The 23,189-nt window shown below is 33.9% G+C and overlaps 1 protein-coding gene across 1 annotated transcript in view; it reads left to right on the forward strand.

Moving 5' to 3' along the window:
* The window catches only part of COMMD10 (COMM domain containing 10), a 188,366-nt gene that overhangs the window by 14,560 nt on the left and 150,617 nt on the right, over positions 1-23,189 (forward strand). Inside the window, exon 5 of the mRNA XM_040240513.1 lies at positions 15,086-15,196. Coding sequence (XP_040096447.1) covers positions 15,086-15,196 — 111 coding nt within the window. The remainder of the gene's footprint in view (positions 1-15,085; positions 15,197-23,189) is intronic.

Below are 23,189 nucleotides of genomic sequence, written 5' to 3' on the forward strand. Positions count from 1 at the left end.
ATGGTGGCTTCCCCCTATTGGCTCTTCAGCCAAGTGCATTCATCAAATGTCTGAACGTGTGGTTCCTCTCCTACAGAGCAGGGTTACTATGGCAACAGCACATCATTAGTAGAGTAAAATTTACCTATCTCATAGCAGTCTAAGCCCAACTCATGTTCCATATAAGTGAGTGAACAATGCACCACTTGGTGAATCCTGCCTCTCAGTGATAGGAAGAACTGACAAAGAAGAATCAAAAAGCGACGTTGCTGTGAATGCTTAGGCACTGCAAGCCAGTTATCCCTGTGTTACCTTTTCTGACACTTCCTGCTTAAAACCCCAAAGGTCAGAAGGATGTGAAGCTCTGCTTTCAGGGTCTTTATTCATAATGAAAATCAAGATCAAGCGAGCTCTTGCCCTTCTTCTCCATGGGAGGTTTCTGTCCTCCCTGAGCTCATCTTAGGACTATTTTTTTTCGCTTCCAGTAGTAAGTCATTGTTTAATATCTTCTGGATGATAGTTTGTTACTCTTTAAAGAATAATATTTCTTCCCTGTGTTATGTTACATTACATTAACTTCTGTCTTAAGAAGTGATTTGACTAGTTGTCATACAAAATATGGAAAAAAAATAGTTGGAAGAGTGTGATTAATTGTACAGTGGTCCCTGAGAATGTAGAAAATTACCTTTTGCCAATACAGAGTATATGAGAGGATAGCTAATATCAGTGCATTATTTTGATGCCTTCAATGCTTAATTAAGATTATATAATAATAGCAAACATCTCTTGTGTTTATTGTGGGCCAAATATTCTACTCAGTGCTTTATAGTAATAGCTTGTAAAACTCATTAATAGTTCTAGTTTATATTTAAAATTAAACTGAGACTTAGATTAAATAACTGATCCGCGGTCATGCTGCTAAATAAGTGGTAGAGTTGGGATTTGACAAAGTAGTTAACATTCTTAAACCACCGTGTTATTCTCCCACCTACATGTTAGCAGCAGAATTTTTCTGTCAGGCATTATGCACTGTGGTTTACACAGTAGATGTGTGTTTTGTATTTTTGAAAAAGAAATAAAACTTGAAAGTGTGCCTTAACTGTGTTAACCCAAGTGGTCCATGGTGAAGCTGAGATGGTAATCAGATTGGCCCCTTTCTTAATTAAGCCTTGTTTCTTTTATGTCATGGCATCTCTTGCGGCTATAATATTATCTTTCTTTTTTTTTTTTGCCCTGATGACTGTTTAGGATATGGTGACTAAAATAGCCATAGATGGAAATAAATCATGTCATTTAAATTATAACAAAAATATATGGCAGTAGTTTACAATGGGCAAAGGTTGTATTTACTGAGACTGATTGTTGTTTCACAGTAACTTAGAGGGTCTCATGAACTGTCTGTGCCATGCTTGCAGTGGAACAGCTGTATAAGTAATTATCAATTCAGAGAGAGTCAGATTCAATTAAACAACAAGCTAAAAAATCAAAAAGAGCTTATTTTTAATTCAGTTTTTAAAAACACCTCTTTTCATCTCTGTTACTTAAATCTGATAAGTGAGAAGCAGATTGAAAATTAATCTGATAGCTTTTTGCAGGATATGATTGAAAGGATTTTTAAATTTTATCCCATCTCCTTTTTGTTTTTAAATACACTTTGTCTTAACCTCTTCAGAGACTGAATGTTACCACAGCTTAGTGGAGTTTATATTCTTACCTCTTTCACCAGTGTTGATTATGTTAGCGGTGTCCTTCTACCAGGGTTTTCTGTTTGATTTTTGTTACAGTGCTTGTGTGGTAACAAATTTATTAAATTATGAATATTCTTTCAGACAGAACTTGAATACTGTGTTTAATTTTAGTCCTAAAATTCTGGTAAGAGTTTCTTTATGTATATTCCTACTATACAAAATGTAACCTATATGTCAAATATTATTGACACACATCTCTGAGACCTTAAGGAAAATAATTGTGTTGTTTTATGATTTAAAAAAAAAAATTTTTGTATTAGAGTTCACCTGTTCCTCAGTAATAGATTTGATAATGAAAAATATATATAAGGCATATTTTTAGCACTGTAAGTAGCCTGCTCTTTAAAGCCTACACGTACTGATTCTTTTTCTTAAAATGCAGTTGTATATTTATTAGGGAGTTTTTAACGATATATTTGACAGTTGTATTTGTTTGGAATGCTCAAAATGTGTGTAATGTGATTTTCTTCTCCTGTTAATAGTGTTCTTAACTTTACCAATTATATTGCAAATTTATTTATAATATTTACTCATCTCATTATATAGTGAAAATTCATCATGTCTTCTCTCATGTTCTTGAGAAACCTGCATTTAAAAAGGGATAGGTAATGTTCTTAAGATAATAATGTTCCTAAATAGTCTTTTAAAAAATTCTCTTTAAGCCATTGTAGTAAGATTTACTTCACTGTTAAGTATTGCAACTGTTTGCTTTATTAACTGTTAAATATTGGTTTTTTAAATGCAATATAAGAAATTAGAAATTTTGATTTGACCTTTTAAAAATTTGATGCATTCTTTTAGTTTTATTATTTTCTTTAGTATTCTTGTTTCATTTCTTTTTGGAATTCTAAGAATGGATGAAGGGCTTTACTATAAAGAGAACAGAAAAAGCATACTTCATAGAGCTAAATCTAAATATATAGCTATGAATGCATATCTGAGTGCTTTTTTCAAAATGTATGTATTTATTGGCTGCATTGGATCTTAGTTGCAGCACTCGGGCTCGGTAGCTGTGGTGCACTGGCTTAGTTGCTCTGTGGCATCTGTTATCTTAATTCCCAGGCCAGGAATTGAACCTGCGTCCGGAACCCCCCTGCCAGTGCAGGAGATGCAGCAGACATGGTTTGATCCCTGGGTCAGGAAGAAAGACCCCCTGGAGGAGGGAATGGCAACTCCCTCCAGTCTTCTTGCCTGAAAAAATCCCACGGACAGAGGAGCCGGAATGGCTACTGTCCGTTGTGTTGCAAAGAGTTGGGCACACTGAGCGACTAAACATACAGGCATCCCTTCACCGGAAGGCAGATTTTTAACCACTGGACCATCAGGGAAGTCCTTTTTCAAGATTTAAATGCTTCTTAACATTATCATCTGCATTTATAGGAGAGGTATTTTGTTGTAATTATATCCATACACAAGTCAGATTTCTGCCTCTTTGTTACTTTAGTTGTTGACATGTTAAGAATCAAAAGAAAGCCATAATTTTTCCATGTGCTGGAACTGACTGAACGTCAATGTTTGTGAGGTTTAAATGCTCCTATATTCATTTGCTGTTTTTTATTGAAATATCATTTACCTGCAAAAAATGCAGATATTTTAAATGTTTAGTTTGATGAATTTCAGAAATTATATATGCCCTTTTAATCATTATTCTTATCAAAACAGGAGAAAATTTTCATCACCTGAAATGAGTCCAGTTTTAATTCTCTCCACCTTCATACTCACTTTCCATCACTAAAAATTTTTTTTTCTGTTCTTAGTCTTACTAATAGTATAAATGAATTTAAATAAATGTATCTGTATAGTGTCTCTCAACATAATGTTATTTTGGATTCATTTGTGTTGTTATTTGTATCAGTAATTCTTTTGTTGCTGAGTAATATTTCCTTGTATGAAATCAATTTGTTTATCTGTACTCCTGTTGATGGACTTTTGGATTGTTTCCAGCTTCTGGCTATTATGAATAAGAGTACTGTTAACAAATGGCAACCCACTCCAGTATTCCTGCCTGGAAAATCCCATGGGCAGAGGAGCCTGGTAGGCTACAGTCCATGGGGTCACAGAGAGTCAGACATGACTGAGTAACTAACGACATTTGTGTACAAGTCTTTTTGTGGACGTATGTTTTCATTTCCCTTGAGTAAATGTCTAGGAAGTGGGTGATTGACCCCTTTAGCTAAATCTAAGGCTTTCTATTTGAGTTTCGGCCACCCCATGCTGCATGGACTGGGAAAAGTCATAAAAATATAAGAAGGCACAGAGATGTGAGTCTGTCATGTTGCGTGGATCCCGGCCCTTTAGCTTCTGCTTGCTTTTTAGTCATTCTGTAGCGCCTTCAAGTCTCTCTTTACACTAGCTTGTTTAGAGGTTGCACTTTTTATTTGCAAGGGAAGTTTATGTCATCTAAACTATTTCCCACCATTATCAGATGAGGAACTCCAGAAGTGCTTCTTTTAAATTGTAACTCTTAGTCTGTCCCTCCTCTGTTCCACATCCGCCAGTCTTTCCATGTCGCTTATGATAGAAGTCAAAGTTCTTACAGTTGCCTTTAAGACCCTGTATGATCAGTAAACTCCTCTTGGTCTGCTATCTTGTTGACCTTCACCTGGCTCACTTGGGATAATTTTATTCTTTTCGCTTCAGAAGCTCTTGGGTGTTCATGTGGCTGGCCTCCTTATCTTTTTCAGCCCTGTGCTCAAATATCATGTTTATCAGTGAGCCTTCTTGTAATCAGCATAGTGAAAAGTGCTTCTATCTTTATGGTAATCTCTTACTTCATTTTTTTCTATCATACTTATTATTCTTATCTGACCCACTATGCTTTGTACTTACTTATTTTTTTTTTTTTTAAATTGTCAGTCTCTACTACTAAACTATAAACTCCAGAAGGACAGGAATTTTTGTCTGTTTTGTTCACTACTGTATTTTCACTACTTTAAATGACCCTTGGGACTTAGTTCTCAAAAATTGGTTGTTGACTGAATAAATGGACAGTATCCCTGCTTTTACAAATTGTGCTATTTTGAAGTTCTGTGTATAGGGTTTTCTTTTAAAGAGGGATATCTGTGTCTATAGGTGGAGGAAAGAACAGTGAAGAGAGAAGGGTGTGGATTATATTTTGTATTTCCTAGTGCTCTTTTGTGTTTTCATTTGGTTGTACTTGAAACTTTTTGTGGTTCATTTATTTCATGATTCTTGAGTTTCACTGGAAACTATATTCAGTCATTTATATTTTTCCTCTTTAAAAGTGGGAATGTATATAATACGAATTGCTTTAGCTTGGAATGAAAATTCTCCAGGGGAAAAAAGGTGATGTCATTAGCCGTTGCTGCAGCAATCAGTTTAAAGAACTTTAGATTTAAAAGACCCTTAATCAGTCTAATTTGAAATAGAAATGTGTTCTATGCTTTATAAATAATTGACTAAAACCAGAGCCATTAACAAATTAAATAAAGATTTTACTAATGCCAAAGAACTGGGCTATTAGCAAAATTAGTCTTATGTCATAGTATTCAAAGATGTGCTCTTGCTAAATAGAATTGATGTACTTTTGCAGAGTGTGCCAATAGTGAGAGCATTAGTTGAATGACATTTCAGTGTCCTCAATCTTGTACTGTTGTGTTCATATATTCATGGAATGCAGAACAGGCTGAAAGATAATTCATTGATGTTTTCCCTCATCACCTTATAACTTGGATATGATGACCAGTTAGGTATTTTGGCCAAGTCTGTGAGTCAAGCAATATAGTTTTAAGTTTCATACCAGCCTAGCAGTGATGCTGTGTTGACTTTGGTAGCATCTAAACTTGAGGGTATAGATTAGAGGGTATCCCTACGTTGCGATATTTGTAATGAAGCATTTATGCCTCTTATGATGTCAATACTGAATTGCACAGTAGTCATCTGTGAGATCCTGACCTTGTCTTTGCATGCTTGTAGATGTTACAGTGTACAATTAAAAGGATATAGATTATACTATATAAATTATAGTATAATAATAGTGTAGAATTCTTTCTCAGGGAAGCTAGTAGTAGTGGGGCTTCTTTGAAGCTTATTGCCTCCTCTTCTTGCCAATGACTAAAGGATGGCAAGGAGGTTGAAGTGTTCTCTGAATGCACCTATACAGTCCTCTATTACAGCTTTTCGTATATTTCATTTGTCTCTTAAGAAATAATGTTGCGTGTTGTTCAGTTGCTCAGTCGTGTCTGACTCTTTGTGACCTCAGGGACTGCAACACACCAGGCTTCTCTGCCCTTCTCTATCTCTTGGAGTTTGCTCGAACTCATGTCCATTGAGTCAGTGATGCCATCCGGCTATCTTGTCCTCTGTTGTCCCTTCTCCTGCCTTCAATCTTTCCCAGCATCAGGGTCTTTTCCAGTGAGTCAGTTCTTCCCATCAGGTGGCCAAAGTATTGGAGCGTCAGCTTCCAATGAATATTTAGGACTGATTTCCTTTAGGATTGACTGGTCTGATCTCCTTGCAGTAATACATTATAATTTATATAGTATAATCTATATCCTTTTAATTGTACTGTTCAGTGAATTTTGATAAAGGTATATCTGTGATATCATTGTCATAATCGAAAGGCAGAGCTTTTCATCATTCTCAAAAGTTACTTCATGCTCCTTGGCAGTTCCTTCTTCCTCTAACCCTGGCCCCAGGAAACCAGTGATTTGCTTGATGATGTTTTGTTGGATTTTTAATCCATGGAATCATATGCATGTACTTCTCTCTGGCTTTTTCCACTGAGTATGATTTTGAGGTTCATTCTTATTGTTGAATGTGTTAATAGTTTGTTCTTTTTTTTAAATTGTGGGTTGGTATTTTTTATTGCATTGTATTCTATTATATGAATATATCACAATTTGTTATCCATTCACCTGTTGATGGTATTTGTACTGTTTTCAGTTTGGGGTTATTTTGAATAAATCTGTTAATATTCTCATACATATCTTTTTATGGGCATATATTTTCACTTTGCTGCTGCTGCTGCTAAGTCGCTTCAGTCGTGTCCAACTCTTTGCGACCCCACAGATGGCAGCCCACCAGGCTCCCCAGTCCCCAGGATTCTCCAGGCAAGAACACTGGAGTGGGTTGCCATTTCCTTCTCCAATGCATGAAAGAGAAAAGTGAAAGTGAAGTCGCTCAGTTGTGTCCGACTCTTAGCGACCCCATGGACTTCAGCCTACCAGGATCCTCTGTCCATGGGATTTTCTAGGCAAGAGTATTGGAGTGGGGTGCCATTGCCTTCTCCACTTTGCCTGAGTAATTTCTTAGGGATGGATTGACTGAGTTGTAGGGTCAGTGTGTATTTAACTATGAGGAAACTGCTAAAGAGTTTTCCAAAGAAGTTATGCTGTTTTACATTCCAGCCAGCAATTTTTATACATCCTGGCCAACACTTGGTATTGCCATTCTTTAAAATTTTAGCATTTTAATGGGATAAGGAGATTGAATATCTTTTAATGTGTTTATTGATTGATTTGTTTTCTTTTGTGAATTATATATTCCAATCTTTGCCTGTTTTTGTAGAGATTTTTTTTGTCTTATTGTGGTAAGGATTCTTTATATAGTTTGAATACAAGTCCTTTGTTAGGTATATGTATTGTGAATATTTTATTAGTCTGTGGCTTGCCTGTTTCTTAATGGTGACTTTTGAAGGACAGAATTTTTAGTTTTGATGAAGTCCAGTTTATAGTTTTTTTTCTTTTATGGTTCATTCTTCAATGGCTCTCTAAAATCTTTGCCTGTCCTAAGATCACAAAGGTTTTCTTTTCATGTTTTCTTCTAGAAGTTTGATGGTTTTAGCACTTGCATTTAGGTCTGTGATCCATTTTGAGTTCATTTTTATGTGTGATGTTAGGTGTTAGTCGCTCAGTCATGTCTGACTTTTGCGACCCCATGGACTGTAGCCCACCAGGCTCCTTTGTCCATGGAATTCTCTAGGCAAGAATACTGGATTGGGTTGCCATTCCCTTCTCCAGGAGATCTTCCCAACCCAGGGATTGAGCCTGGGTCTCCCACATTGCAGGCAGATTCTTTACCGTCTGAGCCACCAGGGAAGCCCATTTGTTAGGTAGAGGTTGTTTTTTATTTTGTTTCCTTGCAGATATCTGGTTGTTCCAGCATCATTTACCTTGGTGCTTTCATTAGAAGTCACTTTGTGAGTCTTTAAGTCTATCCTTTGCCTTTGTCTTTATTGCTGTAGCTTTATATTCTTGAAGTTAGATAATATGATTCCTCCAACTCTTTGAAAAAAATTGGTTTGACTCTTTTAGGTCATTTACATTTCCATTTAAAATTTAGAATCAATTTGCCCATTTTTTTTTTAAATTCCTGCTGGGAATTTAATTGGATTGCCCTAAATCTGTAGATCACTTTTGGAAGAACTGACATCTTAGCAATATTAAATCATTAAATTCATGAACATGGTATATCTCTCCATTTATTGATATCTTCTTTAATTTATTCAAGCTATGTTTGTAGTTTTCTAATGACCAGAATTTTCACAAATTTTGTTAAAGTTATCCTTATGATATAGACTGAATGTGTCTCTCCAAATTTCATATATTGAAACGTCACCCCCAATGTGATAGTATTAGAAGGTGGGGCTTTTGGGAATTAATTAGTTAATAAGGAAGGGACCTAATCAGTGAGATTAGTGCCCTTATAAAGAGAGAATTCCCTTGCCTCCTTCTGTCTTGTGAGGATACAACAAGAAGTCTGCAGTCTGGAAGAGGGGCCCTCACCCAACCTTGCTGGCCCCCTTATCTTAGACTTCCAGTCTCCACAACTGTGGGAAATAAATGTTTGTTATTATTAAGCTATACTGTCTGTGGTATTTTGTTTTAGTGGCCTGAACAGACTAAGACACTGTATATTGCCTGATTTTGGTTGCTACTATAGATAGAATTTCATTTTTGATAATTTCCAGTTGTTTGTTTCTAGTATGTTGAAAACTGCTGATGTTTCACATTAATCTTTTGCCATAACTTTCTTGAAATCAGACATTAGTTTCAGTAGCTTTTTTGATTACCTAAGATTTTTTTATGTACATGTTATGGCAAAGTTGTTTTTGCATATGCTTGTCTTCATCACGTGGCTTGGAGCAGAGATTTCAGTTTGATGATTTTTATGTCCCCAGCATCTGTGATGGTATAAAGGTCAGGTTCATGCTCTTCTGCTTTTTCTCCTTTCTGGCTGCATCTTTTAGTCAGTCATATTCATTACTGTCTTCTCATTTCCACAACCTCTAAATGTTGTATTGTGCGAGGACTCAGTATTCTTTTGTACTTGCCTGGCAATCACATTCAGGCTTCTGAGAAATAGAGTTTGAAAACTATTTTCTAATAAAACGTTTTTTTCTCTAGCCTATTTGATAATTTCATTGGATGTAGAATAGGCATCTCAAACTCAATATTTAAAAAATAAACTGCTCTTTGGATCGTTCCTCTTGAAACTGTTCCTGTAGTTTTCCCGTCTCAGGTAATGGTTAAGTTTTGTGTTTTTTTAACTTGCACAGTCAAAATGATATAATTTTGCCATTATTATTTAAAAAATGGATAGAAAACCAGGATGAAAGTATGATTCTACTGAAAAGAAGCATAGGTTTCATCAACTTACAACTTACAGAATTCACATAAAGATGGGAATCTTTTGAAAGCGACAGGCTTTTTGTCAACCTGTATGCTTGTTGAGTTAAGGCTGATATCTGATGTAGATAATAGTTAAGAAAACCACATATATAAAATGCTGGAAATTGATTTTTCTTAGTGCCAAGGTATTATTTATTTTTAGCCATCAGGGATTGGAAAGTACTTCATTAGTTTTTGAATTTTAGATATTCCTCTGGTTAGGACAAAAGGAGGGAAGCACTTCTATTCCTTCTGTTAAATTACTTGGTAATTTAATCCCCATTTACAATTTCATTGTATTTGTAAATTTGTTCTAAGTTCCAAACAAATAGTTTTTTTTTTTGAATCTTACTTTGTAAATTGGGCATTGCCAGCTTAAAGATGGGGTTTATAAAACTTGGCATCTCCTGGAGGGCCTCCTAGTGACAGGTTGTTTAAAATTTTCCTGATTTGATTAATGGACCTATTTGAGTGGATTATAAATACCCTTCTTCATTTCTTCTACAGCATTTTCTTTTGAAGGAAAACGGTAAAAAGTTGAGGTATAAACATCAGTGCTCCTGTTGTTCACGGTTTATATTAATGGAATGTTTCCAATAAAATGTGCTTCTAAATTGATGCTGTCTTCTTGTGTCCTTTGGCAGACTCTGTAGGTACATATATTGCTTAAGAAAATAAATCTCTTATTGATTGAAATGGAAATACTAGAAACTTCTCTATTTTAGTAAAATTACTCTGAATCTGTTATTTTAAAGATTTAATTATATACACATTCATATACACATGCCATTATTGAGGGATCATGATTATGACCTCTTATGCATTCATAAATTGATTTTCCCAGCAGGTATTGCTTTCTTGGTGATGCAGGTTTATAATGAGAAATGCTTCTAAAAGCTAACCTTATTAAGCAGATTACATTGAACTGAAAAATGCCCTTCTCCCCGTATGAAAGATTTAGAAAAAGTTCTTATTTTATGTTTCATTCTATGTGTATAATTTTAGAAAACACAGAATAAACCAACTAGAATTTTTTTTAAGTGGGGAATTTCCTATAATTAGTCAGTAGATTGTATAGGAAGAAATCACTGAGGTTAAGAGAAGTGGTCAAGGAAATTGGGGAATAAGTATTTAGCTAAGCTTAAAAAATAGGTTAATATTCTTCTTGTATTAAATGTTTAGTCAACTTCCAGTTTTTACATTTCATAAGAGTAAATAATAATGTATAGTTTCTGTAATAAGCCATATATATATATTGTATATGGAATTTCTGCTTATAGTATTTGCTAGTTATAAAATAAATGGTGGATTATAGCAACAGAATATAGATAGCGCTTTCTCTTCTAGCAATTACAGTTCTGTTTTTATGTATTTTCATGATTTATTATAATAAACAGTAATTGTTTCATGGATACACACACACATAATTCCTAAAACTCATTTCAGTATTTCTGAGCAATATTTTTCCTACTTTAGATGACCTGACCTGTTAGAGGTTTAGTGGGTAATAAAATCAATATGGAGGGTTTTTGAGTTAGTATTTTAAAAGTGAAAATTAACAGAATTTATGTATCATTGCTCTGGGTTAAAAATTGTCTTGTGACACTTTTGTATATTTATATCAATTTGCAACATAAAAAAGTGTTTCTTACTATGTGATATGATTCAAGCAGAAGCTACTATTATATGTTATAGGAAGCCAGTAGTTAAAGTATGGTGATTAAATTTATGTTTTCATTTTCATTTTAAGAGAGTTAATATTATTGTAATTTTGACTGATTTTGCATGTGCTTGGAATTGTAATATAAAAGCAATTACGAGAAGTTAAGCTTGGAGTTGTTACCTGGATGTTAGAGGGAGAATGAAGTCTTCATACCTATTTTGAACTGACATCTTAGTGACATTGTCAGATAATAAATAATGTAAGCAAGATGCCTAAGAACTATTGTGTAAACAGTTTTGGCATGGGTTAGACAACATTAAAAATATTAGTGGCTCATTTTCCTTGTGTTTTATGTTATGTTGGTGACATTTAAATTTAGAATGTTGATTAAGATGGAAAGACCCTCAGATTTAAATTTGGATGTGAGATATCTAATTATATTCAAATGATTCCTGGTATTTGAATGTACATATGTTCGAAATACACAATACAGAATTTTCTTTTAAATAGAAGCAATGTAGTTTAGCTAACTTAAGTAAAAATTCAATCTAGATTTTGTTTCCTATGTAATTAAAATGTTGATGACTTTCATATTTGTTTCTTAGTTATGAGTCTCAGAGGAATACTTAGAGTATACTATAACATTTTCACCTTGATAAAAGGCTTTTGTTTTATTCGTATTTATATCACCAGTGTCTATTATAGACCCAGAAAATAATATATGTTCTAACCAGTTTAAGGAATTCCTTCTTTCTTCAACTTTTCTTTGTCTTTTAGGACATTGATGTTTTTCAAGTGTACATTCCTCTTGTGTCTATCTTTATATTTTCTGTTAGTTTCTTCAGGATCAAATTTAGTTATAATTTGGCTAAAGATTTATGTGAATGGTATTTGCAGGATATCATACCTGGAGGCACATCTTATCTGTTTGCCATTGCTTGGTGATGTTAATTTTGATCTCTTGGTTAAGATGTTTTGGTTTTTTTTCTACTGCATAATTATTTTTTTCTTTTGTACCTAAAAAGCAATTGTGGGCAAGAAGCTTTGTGACTATTCATTTCAAATCAGACCTTCTCCACTTAAATTTAGTATCCGTGGATGATTTTTACTAGAATTAATTTTTGTAACTTTTGACTTTGATATAATTTCCAACTTAGAGAAAAGTGGCAATAGTAACAAGCATAAGGAGCCTCCATCTACTCTTCTCTTCCCCAGTTGTTTACTTTTACACATTTTAAATAAGGGGATGATAAGAGTAGTGCTGGTATTGTCTCCTAGTTTCACTGGAAAGATCTTGTTAGGTTTGTTTTTCTTATTGCTCTGTGTAACTGTAAAATATTTATTTATTTATTTATTTTAACTGTAAAATATTTAAAAAAATAATTGTAGTTCTCCTTTATTCCCTCTTCATTTGAGGTTTCTGGATACTGCTCTTTTTATATGAAATTTTATGTATGGGTGTGTATATGTGCATATGTCTACATATGAGAGGCTTAGTGGCTGAACAACAACAACTATGTATATATTTTTTTAACTTTTTAATTTACTGTTTCTTGTGGGCATGGGATGAATGCTTTTAAATCACAAAACAATAGAAAAGGCTCTAAAATTTAAGAAAGTCAACAGTGTTTTTAGTTATGATGCTTTTATTTATTTATTTTTTTGGAAAAAATATAGCATTTAATGATCAATAGATGCAAGACATGCACAGGGATAAATACAAGTAACAAAAAACCAAATGAATTTTTTTTTGCTTTTATTTTTTTAATTATTATTTTAAAATATAAATTTATTTATTTTAATTGGAGGCTAATTACTTTACAATATTATATTGATTTTGCCATACATCAGCATGAATCCGCCATGGGTGTACACGTGTTCTCCATCCTGAACCCCCCTCCCGCCTCCCTCCCCATACCATCCCTCTGGGTCATCCCAGTGCACCAGCTCCAAGCATCCTGTATCAGGCATCGAACCTGGACTGGTGATTCATTTCATATATGATATTATACATGTTTCAATGCCATTCTCCCAAATCACCCCACCCTCTCCCTCTGCCATGTTATGATACTTTAAAATTACCTTTGCTTGTATTTTTTATTTGCTTCAATTCAATTCAGCATAGAGTGCCTACTCTATTTAAAAGATAGTATTAAAAAATACTATAGGAAAAATTAGGTAATCAAAATGCCTTATATTTATAATGCTTTGGAGTTTCCAAATCAGTTTGAATATGCATTTTCTTATTTAGTATTGCCAATAACTCAGGAAAAAAGCAGATAATTCAGATAGATTTATTTCTACTTCCTATGAGGAAATTGAGATCTTGAAAAATTGTGACTTAATTATTAGGGCGACCTAAGTAGTGAGTAGTGGCTTAAGTATGAACTAAAGCATAAGCTTTAAGTTCAGTGATCTTAATTGCCCCATTCCACCTCTATGCAGTGACTAAGTATACATTCATTTGTGCAAAGACCTGACCATAGTGGGACCATATTTTACTTTATTTACTCAATATTTATCTTTGTTGTTTATCTTAAGTGCTTAGAGGACGGGTATAGGATTAGTTAAATGAGATCAAAGCAGTGTCTTATAGGTTCATATGAATACCTACAGGATGTTTTTCAATTAAGACTGTGTATCAGAATGCTTGGATATATGAGAGTAGTTGTGACATGTTTTCTCCTGTTATGTTGGAGAATCTGTTGCCTGTAACTGTTGAAAATAATTGTTCCGTCTGCTAGGCCATATCTGAGTCTTTATGGACCCTGTGGACTGTTGAAAATAGTGGTGAGCTAGTGTTAGAGACTGTTTTACTATAATTAGTATTAAAAATCAGTACATTAGGGATCCTTGCTTCATGTGTACCATTTAATTGATTTTTTTACTTGTGGTATTATGGATTATGTCTCTGCAACATCTTCACTCTTTTTACCCATAACCTCTGAAAGGTTCAGTGCCAGAAAGAACAGAACTGTATCTTTATTTTCTCATCACATCCTCTCTTGAACAGATAATACTTTCATTGCTCTCTTTCCAATTTGGCTTTGAGTCATTGCTGTGATTCTAGCTGTTGAACAGTCTTTCAAGTTAGCAATTAGTATTCCAGTTAAGTAAAAATTGTTTTGAATCTGCCATTTTCACCAGTGTAGCTGAGGTAGTTTCAGTAAATCAATTACTAGAGTCGAGTTGTCAGAGGTATATGAGAATTGCATGTCACAAAACTACCCTAAATATCGATACTTTGGATTTACTGGAAATTAGATTTAAAACTTTATACTTACAGTTTTGAGCTTGGAAAAATCAGTAATCTGTCACGTTCAATAAAGCTGCACTGATGTTGCTTAATATTTTGAAACTTAAACTGCTTTAGTCTCTTTCTGTCTTTGCCTTCCTGATTAAATTTTGCTGTCGTGTTAATTAATAAATTCAAAGGAAGTATTCTAATTAGTTTCTGTCATAACCGGGAACCATAGTAGGTTAGAATACTTTGGAAAGCGTGATAACACCTGCTCACTAGTAAGTAGATATCAATTCTTTGTCTGGCTCTCTTCCAGTCTCACTAACTGTGTCTAAATGTGTGAACCTCTTACCATCTGGGCACTTCAGTTTCCCACTAAATTCAAAAAAAAAGTTTTACCTTGTTCTACTTATTGCAAAGAGTTTTGAAAGATAATGGGAGGTCATTTAGAGTACTTATCACATATATATGCTATTTACTAGTTACAATTTATAACTGTTTAAAAACCATTGGCTTTAAAATATACTGTTTTAAAATAGTAATTTACTGTTTAAAAACCATTGACTCAGAACTTTTATTTTTAGAACAGAATGTATTTAAAGACCAGTTTTAGGCTTGAATTTGACAGGCATGGCATGAGGCCAAGTCTCATGAGCCCAAAGGGAGAATGTTCAGAGTGTGCAGGTTGAAGGAGCCCAGGAACTGACTTTCCACAAAGTCCAGGCTATCCATGTTCATTCCTGCTGACTGGAGAATTTGCTTAAAGTGGAGTGTTTTCTTCCTTCTGTACCATCTGATTCCAATCTACACTTGTCTTTTGTAGCTCGAGATGGTCGGATGGCAGCTTAACCTTCAGATGGCTCACTCTGCTGAAGCAAAACTAAAATCTCCTCAAGCTGTGTTACAGCTGGGAGTGAGCAATGAAGATTCGAAGGTGAGAAAGAGTATCCCACTGAAATGGTGTATTTTGTTTCCTACGTCTTGTACTTTATTGTTGGCAGGGTCTTTGCTCTCTGGATTGAAAATTAAAAAATAATTAAAATTAGACAAGGATTAACAAAATGACGGATCTTTATTTGTGCAAGTTTTGATGTCAGATTTACACTTCACTTTTTTTATTTGAGAAACCAGATTTGCTTACAAGGTGGCGTTCTTGTAAGAACATGTTATAACATATTCTTTTGAATTCTGCAATGGGAAAAAATTGGTGGTGGTCATAATAAAATTACAATTTTAATGGTTTAGGTATTTGTGAATATTTCTGGGTGTTTTGTGTTTTAACCTGCATACATATGGCAGAGGGAATATTGTTGTCCAGCCAATGGCTGGAATATGAAGGTGACCTGAATTGTGTTTGTGTATGTATAGTATGTTTGTGGGTATGTTTAAATCTCAGCTCTTACAAAATAGAATTTTGGATTAGTTTTATACTGCATGGTGATTTCTTCCTTAGTATTAATTCCAGAAAACTTGAACATGTTATCAGAGGTTAAAGAGTTGCTATGGAATAGTTTTTATTATTATAGCATTTAAAGAGATGTATATTTCACATGTCAACCAGAGCTATTTTTTACATACATATATTTTTTACTGTAATTGAGTATCCTTAATAGCGAGAAGAGGAAGTGACCTTTTTTTCCTCAAATAAATGAAAATGTTTATTTTAAGACAAGTGAAATAGAGGTAAGAATAAGTTAGGAAGATCTGAAGAAGAAGAGATTATTATGACTGTATGTGACAGGAGATTAATGAAAGAAATATTATTTACTGAAATAATGGGCTTTGAAGGGTGTGTATATTATTACTTATTTGTTAGCACTTTCACTGTTTATTGGGTTGCCCAGAAACTTCATTTGGATTTTCCCAAATGAACCTTTTGGCCAACCCACTATTATGGATTGTATGTTTCTGTCTTTCATAAGAACTGGCATAAGTGCCTATCTCCAGTTACATGTCTACAGAATTTTGAGGCATTTGAATTGGATCTTAACACACACACACACACACGCACACACACACACACGCATATACTTACATAAAATTTGTTAATTTATTACAGTGTTTCCAAAGAGTCATTTCATTTCACACATTTTCACCAGAAAATAACATAAACGTAACAATTAAGTGTTGAATTGACTGGTATATTAAATATGCTCTGCAATTTAGTAGCTGTCTAACCTTGGGCAAGTTACGTAATCCTTATGAATTTTAGCTTCTTCATCTGTAAAATAGGAATAGTACTATCTGCCTCACAGGACTCTAAGGAAGATTAAATGCTCATTGTTTGTGAAGTACATCATGTTCTATAAATGCTGGCCGCTGCCATCTTTGTCATCATCACTAAAAGTTTTTTTGGGCTAATGAATAAGTAAATCTCTTTGTTTTAAACCAAAGCTGTTACCAACTTTATTTCTTAAGGAAATTAACCTTTCCTCTTTTCATTCAATCTTTCTCCCTTTTATTTCTTGATCGTGTTTTTCATATGTGTGCTTAGTGGGCATAGGGAGGTAAAGGATAGCCTGGAAAGTCTTTTTTTTTTTTTTCCCCCTGTGAACTAGGGAAAACATTCCTTTACGTTTAGGGTAATAATCTGGAGCTCACTAGGATGGACTGGGATTGCTCCGTGAGGGAAAATACACACCTATACATTCACACATACATGTATATGTTCTCCAATGTACCTTCACTTTATTTCTCATGACTCTTGTATGTGAAATCTGAGTAGCTGTGTGGAATTTATAGGTTGGAAGGGTACTGTTTTTGACCCCTCTATTGGATATCTTTTAAAGGTCATCACTTTGGCAGTGATGGACTTTGGGATGCTTGACTTTGGGTTGCTTGAGTCCTCCCAGCTTCTTTATTATGTCTTCAAAATGTGTCTGTGTCAGTTATATTTTTAGGCAGTAGGCATGAATGAGTGATGCTTCAAGTAAAAGAGTCAAGTTTTTAATTCATATTATTCAGGAAATTTATACATATGTGAGATCCAACTCATTTGAGACATAGGCTTGAGTACATTTGTATTTTTCTGTTTGTTGCTGTTTTAAAATTTTGAACAGACATTTGATTACCCTTAGGCTAAGTTGTAAAGAACCCTCCTGCCAATGCAGGAGACCTAAGAGATGCTGGTTTGATCCCTGGGTCGGGAAGATCCCCTGGAGGAGGGGATGGCAACCCACTCCAATATTCCTGCCTGGAGAATCCCATGGAGCCTGGTGGGCTACAGTCCATAGGGTCACGAAGAGTCGAACACGACTGAAGCGACTTAGCACTCACACACATGCATGACTTGTACAGCTGGAGAACCATTTTCATTAACAGGCGCTTGAGAAGAGAGCTGTAGCACACAAATGTACAAGGTATTTTCTTTTTGTATGCAGATTTAAGTGAACCTCTTTGTCTGCATTGCCTGTCTCTCCTGTGGCATTTTTATGGATTTGGCCCCCATTCCTTATACCTTGTAAACAGTAGACGTGTAATGGAATGTACGGGTATGATCAACCTGGATGGAAACATGCCCTCTCCACGTGATGTGTGCCCCATCTCTAAAGGGACAGTGAACTACCACACCGCTGTGCCCTCCATGAACTGATGCTGGGAGGCTTTACTTTCTCTCCATGTTTTTATGATCTCTCATTCTGTTCTTTGTACTCTTGTTATGTCTGATTCCTTGATGTTAATTTTTATATAACTCCGATTATTAAGGACACACACTCCTCTTCCCCCAAACATTTGCTCTCTTCTGAAATGAGAATTCGGAAATTCTAGACAGGTTAGAATATTAGGTGAAAGGAACACGAGTATGGAATGTGTTTTAAAAACCAGATTGGTTAAAGGAAGGGAGAACTTTTATTAAAAGGAAGATTGATAGTTATCATTGGTTAGTGTATGAAGGACAAAGTGTATCATTGGTTAGTATCATGAAGGACAAAGTTATCGTGCTTAAGAAATTGTCATTTTTTAAAAAAAATAGGAAACAGGTAAAATTCTTTCATATGTATGCTTTATAGTGTAGTTATTTTGAAAGTACACATTATTAAAATAATTCTGACATGATTAGAGTTAGTACAAATTATAAGAGAGTATTTTGATAGTATTTACTTTTAAGCTGCTAAACTGAAAACTTACTGTAATTCAGTGTAAAGTGTGGTTTCTAAGAATCTCTCTCTTCTTCCCTACCAACATACACATGAAAAGCGTAGCCTGCAGTGAAGTTTTAATTGCTATCACTTTAGATAACATTGTTGTACTGACCTCCTTTCTCTTGGAACATTTCTGTCTCAAGGCTTTCCTGTTTTGCTACTAATTTTATCATGGAAACTGGATGATCCTAGCTTTTCTTATAGTATGTTGATAGATATTCTAGTCGTTTTCAGTTAATTTTCATAGTGCTTGTCTACTGCATTTAGCAAAGTAAGATTATTTTCCTGTTCCACACATAGCTCAAAACAAGTTTTCTGAGTTTTTTGGCTTTTTTTCCTTTGGTTTATTTCATTAGGGGGCAGTAGAGCTCTTTGCTTACCTAATCTCTGGCACTCAAAATGTTATTTGAAATAACATTCAAAGTAATTTGTGAAGTCAGTAGTTGTGGGAAATGCTAAGTGTTTACATTTCTAATCTGTATATAACAATAGAGTTCTCTTGTTTCCATCAACAAAATTAGTGCCTGTTAACCAGATATGTACAGAACAAATAAATGAAATCATTATGATTTCAATGTTTGCTAATTTATATGTGATCATTTGCCAAAATGAAATTTATTAAAAAGTCTTCCACACTGTTGATTTTTTGGTTACCTTCTGTCACTTGTATTAATTTCTTTATGAGAGAAGAGAATACAGTATTCCCTGTAGATAGTTGAATGGCTGTATTAGATTAGAGTATAACTAATTCCAGACTAGTCATAGACAGTTGAAATTTCGTCGTTTATAGAGAATAGCAATTTATACGTAACGGATCTGGTAATTCTGAATGGCATCAACAGTTTAACTTTGAATATCCTAAAAACAGTAAAATATTTGAATTTTACTGTTAATCATTCATTTTCCTCAGTAAATTTGCTATTGAGAACAATCATATTTTGTTAATACAGCAATTCTAAATTCTTTTTGTACATCTTTTAAGAAAGAATCCTTGTGTTTCATTCTTTTTTTCTTCTTTATTTTGAAACAGCTGAGATAAAATCATCTTGACAAGAAAGCTTTCTAGACTTTTATCTAACTGTTCACTTGGATTGTGCTCACATTGTAGAAGGTTAATTATGATCTCCAGTGAACTTAAGACTTTTAATACTAATTTTAAAAATTAGAGGTTTTCATTCTTATTTGCAAAATGTCTGACAAATTCTATTTAGACTGAGGAAAGGGGGAAAAGCCTTTTTTTAGTGCTTACTCTATGTAGATATGGGCTTGCCTCTTTTAATATTTAAAACATCTTCCAGGTATAAATTCTTCTTATTATTTGTATTTTATAGATAGATGGAGAAATGGAAACATGTATAATTAATTTATTTTCCTAGATTATTCCTAACTAATAAACAATGCTTCCCTAGTAGCTCAGTTGGTCAAGTATCCACCTGCAATGCAGGAGACCTGGGTTCAGTCCCTTGGTCGGGAAGATCCCCTGGAGAAGGAAATGGCAACCCGCTCCAGTATCCTTGCCTGGGAAATTTCATGGACAGAGGAGCCTGGCGGGCTCTAGTCCACGGGGTCACAAAGAGTTGGACATGACAGAGCGACTAACACCCAGTAAACAAAGTTGGGGTTTGAAGTCAGGCAGTTTTATTTGAGTCTTATGCTATACTTATTGCTAGGGTACTGTATCATTTTGCTTATTGAATAATTTAACACTTATCCTGTAATACGTGTATATGTTTCAGGGTGTTGAGGGCTTTTCTAAAATGCAATGATTGTTTTATTATTGTTGTTCTTCATTAAACTGTAGTTATGTGGATTCTAAATTTCCTTTGCATTTTCTTTTTATTTGATTGAGTTGAAACAATCTTACACTTTAAGTCAATGAAAGACACTATTATATTCCTTTATATAGTACATAAGGTTGTATGTTTTGATGTTATCCCAGTCAGTAGAGGCTGTAGTTATTGACAGACCTTACGCTAAGGGGTGTATGACATCATTGATGCTGATGTGTTGTGAACAAAGAAATAGGGTATATCATTAAAAACATATCCTTAGCTGTATATATAACAGGTTTTTTGTAAGAGAAAAGCATATGTGGTTCAAATCATGAGCTCTTTGTATTAGAAGTTTAAAGTATTTTGATTTCCTTAAGGACAGTGTTCATAGTGACTGATTTTGGAGGACCTTCAAATTTTTCTGAGCTGCTTTGATGAGCAGGTCTAAATTTTTACAAATGCTGTATTTTTATTAATCTAATACCTGTATAGTGAGTATGTTTCAGCATATTCTCTTGATAATTTAAGTTCATTTTTCTCTCTTACAGTAGATGTACATATATTTATAATGGACATTTTGGAAAATATAGGAAAAAAGCCAGTTAAAATCATGTATAATTCTAGAACCCACTTTACTTTTCACCCATAGGCTTGTTATGTTTTGCTGTATGACCTTCCAGTTGCTTTTTCTTATACCTTTGTTATGAGTGATTTTTAAAAAAAACAGTGATGCTTTCTTTTGGTTTGGGAAAAAGAATTGAAGTTTTGTTATTACTATTCAATACTAGATGTGGTATGAGAAGATAATCTCTTTCATCAGTCAGAATTTTTTTCCCTTTTATACAGTATACGATCTTATGATCTGAAAAGTTGCACTGTAAAGTCTTGGGTGTTTTACTCACTGATTCTGACCAGAAATTTATAAAATGAGCTTTGTCTAATGAGCAGGTTTGTGTCAAGATACTAACTTTTATTTGTGTCATTTGGAATGGTTTTATTCAGGGTTCAGAAAAATTTTGAGATCGGTCAGTGGTTTTTACTTTTGACATGAAATGATTGATGAATATTGCTTATCTTTTTAAAATATTTTTTGGGGTCTTTTTTTATTACCTAAGTTGTAATTATTTACTGTGAAAATTTTAGAGATATAGAAAGAAAAACTCAGCTTTACCACAACTATGCAGACATCTTTTATTTCAGTGTTTGTTCAATAGACACTTTCTTTTGCAAGTCTTCTTTGATTTTCTATTCTGCTTTTTTCACTTAACTCTGTAACAGATCTTTTCCATATTCAAATGAATGAATGAATGAATAAAGCATCTTTGGAATTTATGGTTATTCTTCAGGAGTATAATTGCTGGGTAAAGGGTGTAAACAAAAAAAAGATCTGACTATAGTTAGATAATAGGCTTTTCATAATCATTTTAGGAACATTTTAGGTTGCCTTTGAGGGATTTAAAATTTTCTAGAGAAAGGTATAACATTACTATCTCAAAAAGAAGTTCTTTGATAACTAGTTAATTATTATACTTTGAATAATTTTAGACCAATGAAAGTCCAGGTATTTTTATAGTATTATAGAGCCCTCTCATTTATAATTTCTTTATTCCAGTAGTATACACAGTAAACAAGCTTTTGTTATATGTGTTCTATATTATTAAAGAACATGTGGAAGCAATCTTATGAAATATTCTAGCAGCTTAGAGAAAGTAAAACAGCCCCTATTTGGTAGAAAACTGCACATATACTTTGAAAAAAAAAGCCTGATTCTTTGGAATCATATTTACTTATTTAAATATTTCTAAGACTTTGTGGCTCTAGTTTTCTGATTCCTAATTTTGTTTTCTATCCTTTTTCATTGTGATGAATTTCTCAATGGTAGTATCCTTTAAGGTGTCATGTTTTTTAAATGAGAGCAATCAGAGATGTCTTTCCTCAATTTAGTGGGGTTTTTTTTGGTTTATTTTTAAGTTTCCTGATTAATATGACTTTTTAAAAGATCTTAAGTATTCAAGTATATTGAAGTGTTCACATCATATGTGTACAACTCCTTGATATCACAAAATGAACCCCTTTGTATGTGTGTGAAGAGTGTGTATGTGTAACCCTTTATCTGTATTTTAGGCTGCCTCATGGAAAGTCCACATTTATCCATAATAAGACTTTCTAAGCTAGCAAAAATATTGTTTTAGACACTATATATCTTTGAGTGAAAACAAAGTATTACTACAAAAAGTACGATGGTAGTTAGATAAAAATGTCTTGTAGGAGTAAATCCTTTTTAAAAAAAGAATACCCCATATTCATGCATTTCATAATTTAAAAAAATCATCTTTTTACTGAAATTGTTTTCAAAAATTTTGTGAAATTCCAAATAAGGAAACAAATAGTATTACCCTCACTTGCCTTTCCTAGCTTCTGAACCTCTTTATTTTTTGAAATCCAGTGGCAATTGATAATTGTAGAATTCCTCAAATATAATATGTTTGAGTACCTTTAAATTTTCTTTAAAATATTTTTATGGGTTAGAAATAATACTAATGTACATGAGTGGCTTAAGTATTTTGAAATAAAAGTGTTAACAATGAATTAGACATCTAAACAAATAAAATGCTGGTAAGTTCAGTAAGTTAAATAAGCAAGCTTCTAAAATATCTCAAATTCAATTCAAGAAACACTTATTAAACACATTTATTATTCATGGGATGGGCCTAGTGGTAAAGAATCTGCCTGCTAATGCAGGAGAAAGCAGGAGACATGGGATCGATTCCTGGGTTGGAAAGCTCCCTGGAGGAGGAAATAGCGACCCGCTCCAGTATTCTTGCCTGGGAAAACCCATGGACAGAGAAGCCTGGTGTCCTGTAGTCCAGAGTGTCGCAAAGAGCTGTACACGACTGAGCACCTGAACAGGTACACACACATGCATGGGATACTAGGCAAGGTATTTTTGATATAGACAGATTTCACTTTCCATCGTGGGGTTTATGTTCTAAAAGGGAGTACATATTCTAAG

The sequence above is a fragment of the Oryx dammah genome, unplaced genomic scaffold (assembly GCF_014754425.2).
Source record: "Oryx dammah isolate SB20612 unplaced genomic scaffold, SCBI_Odam_1.1 HiC_scaffold_5, whole genome shotgun sequence".
Classification (NCBI taxonomy): domain Eukaryota; kingdom Metazoa; phylum Chordata; class Mammalia; order Artiodactyla; family Bovidae; genus Oryx; species Oryx dammah.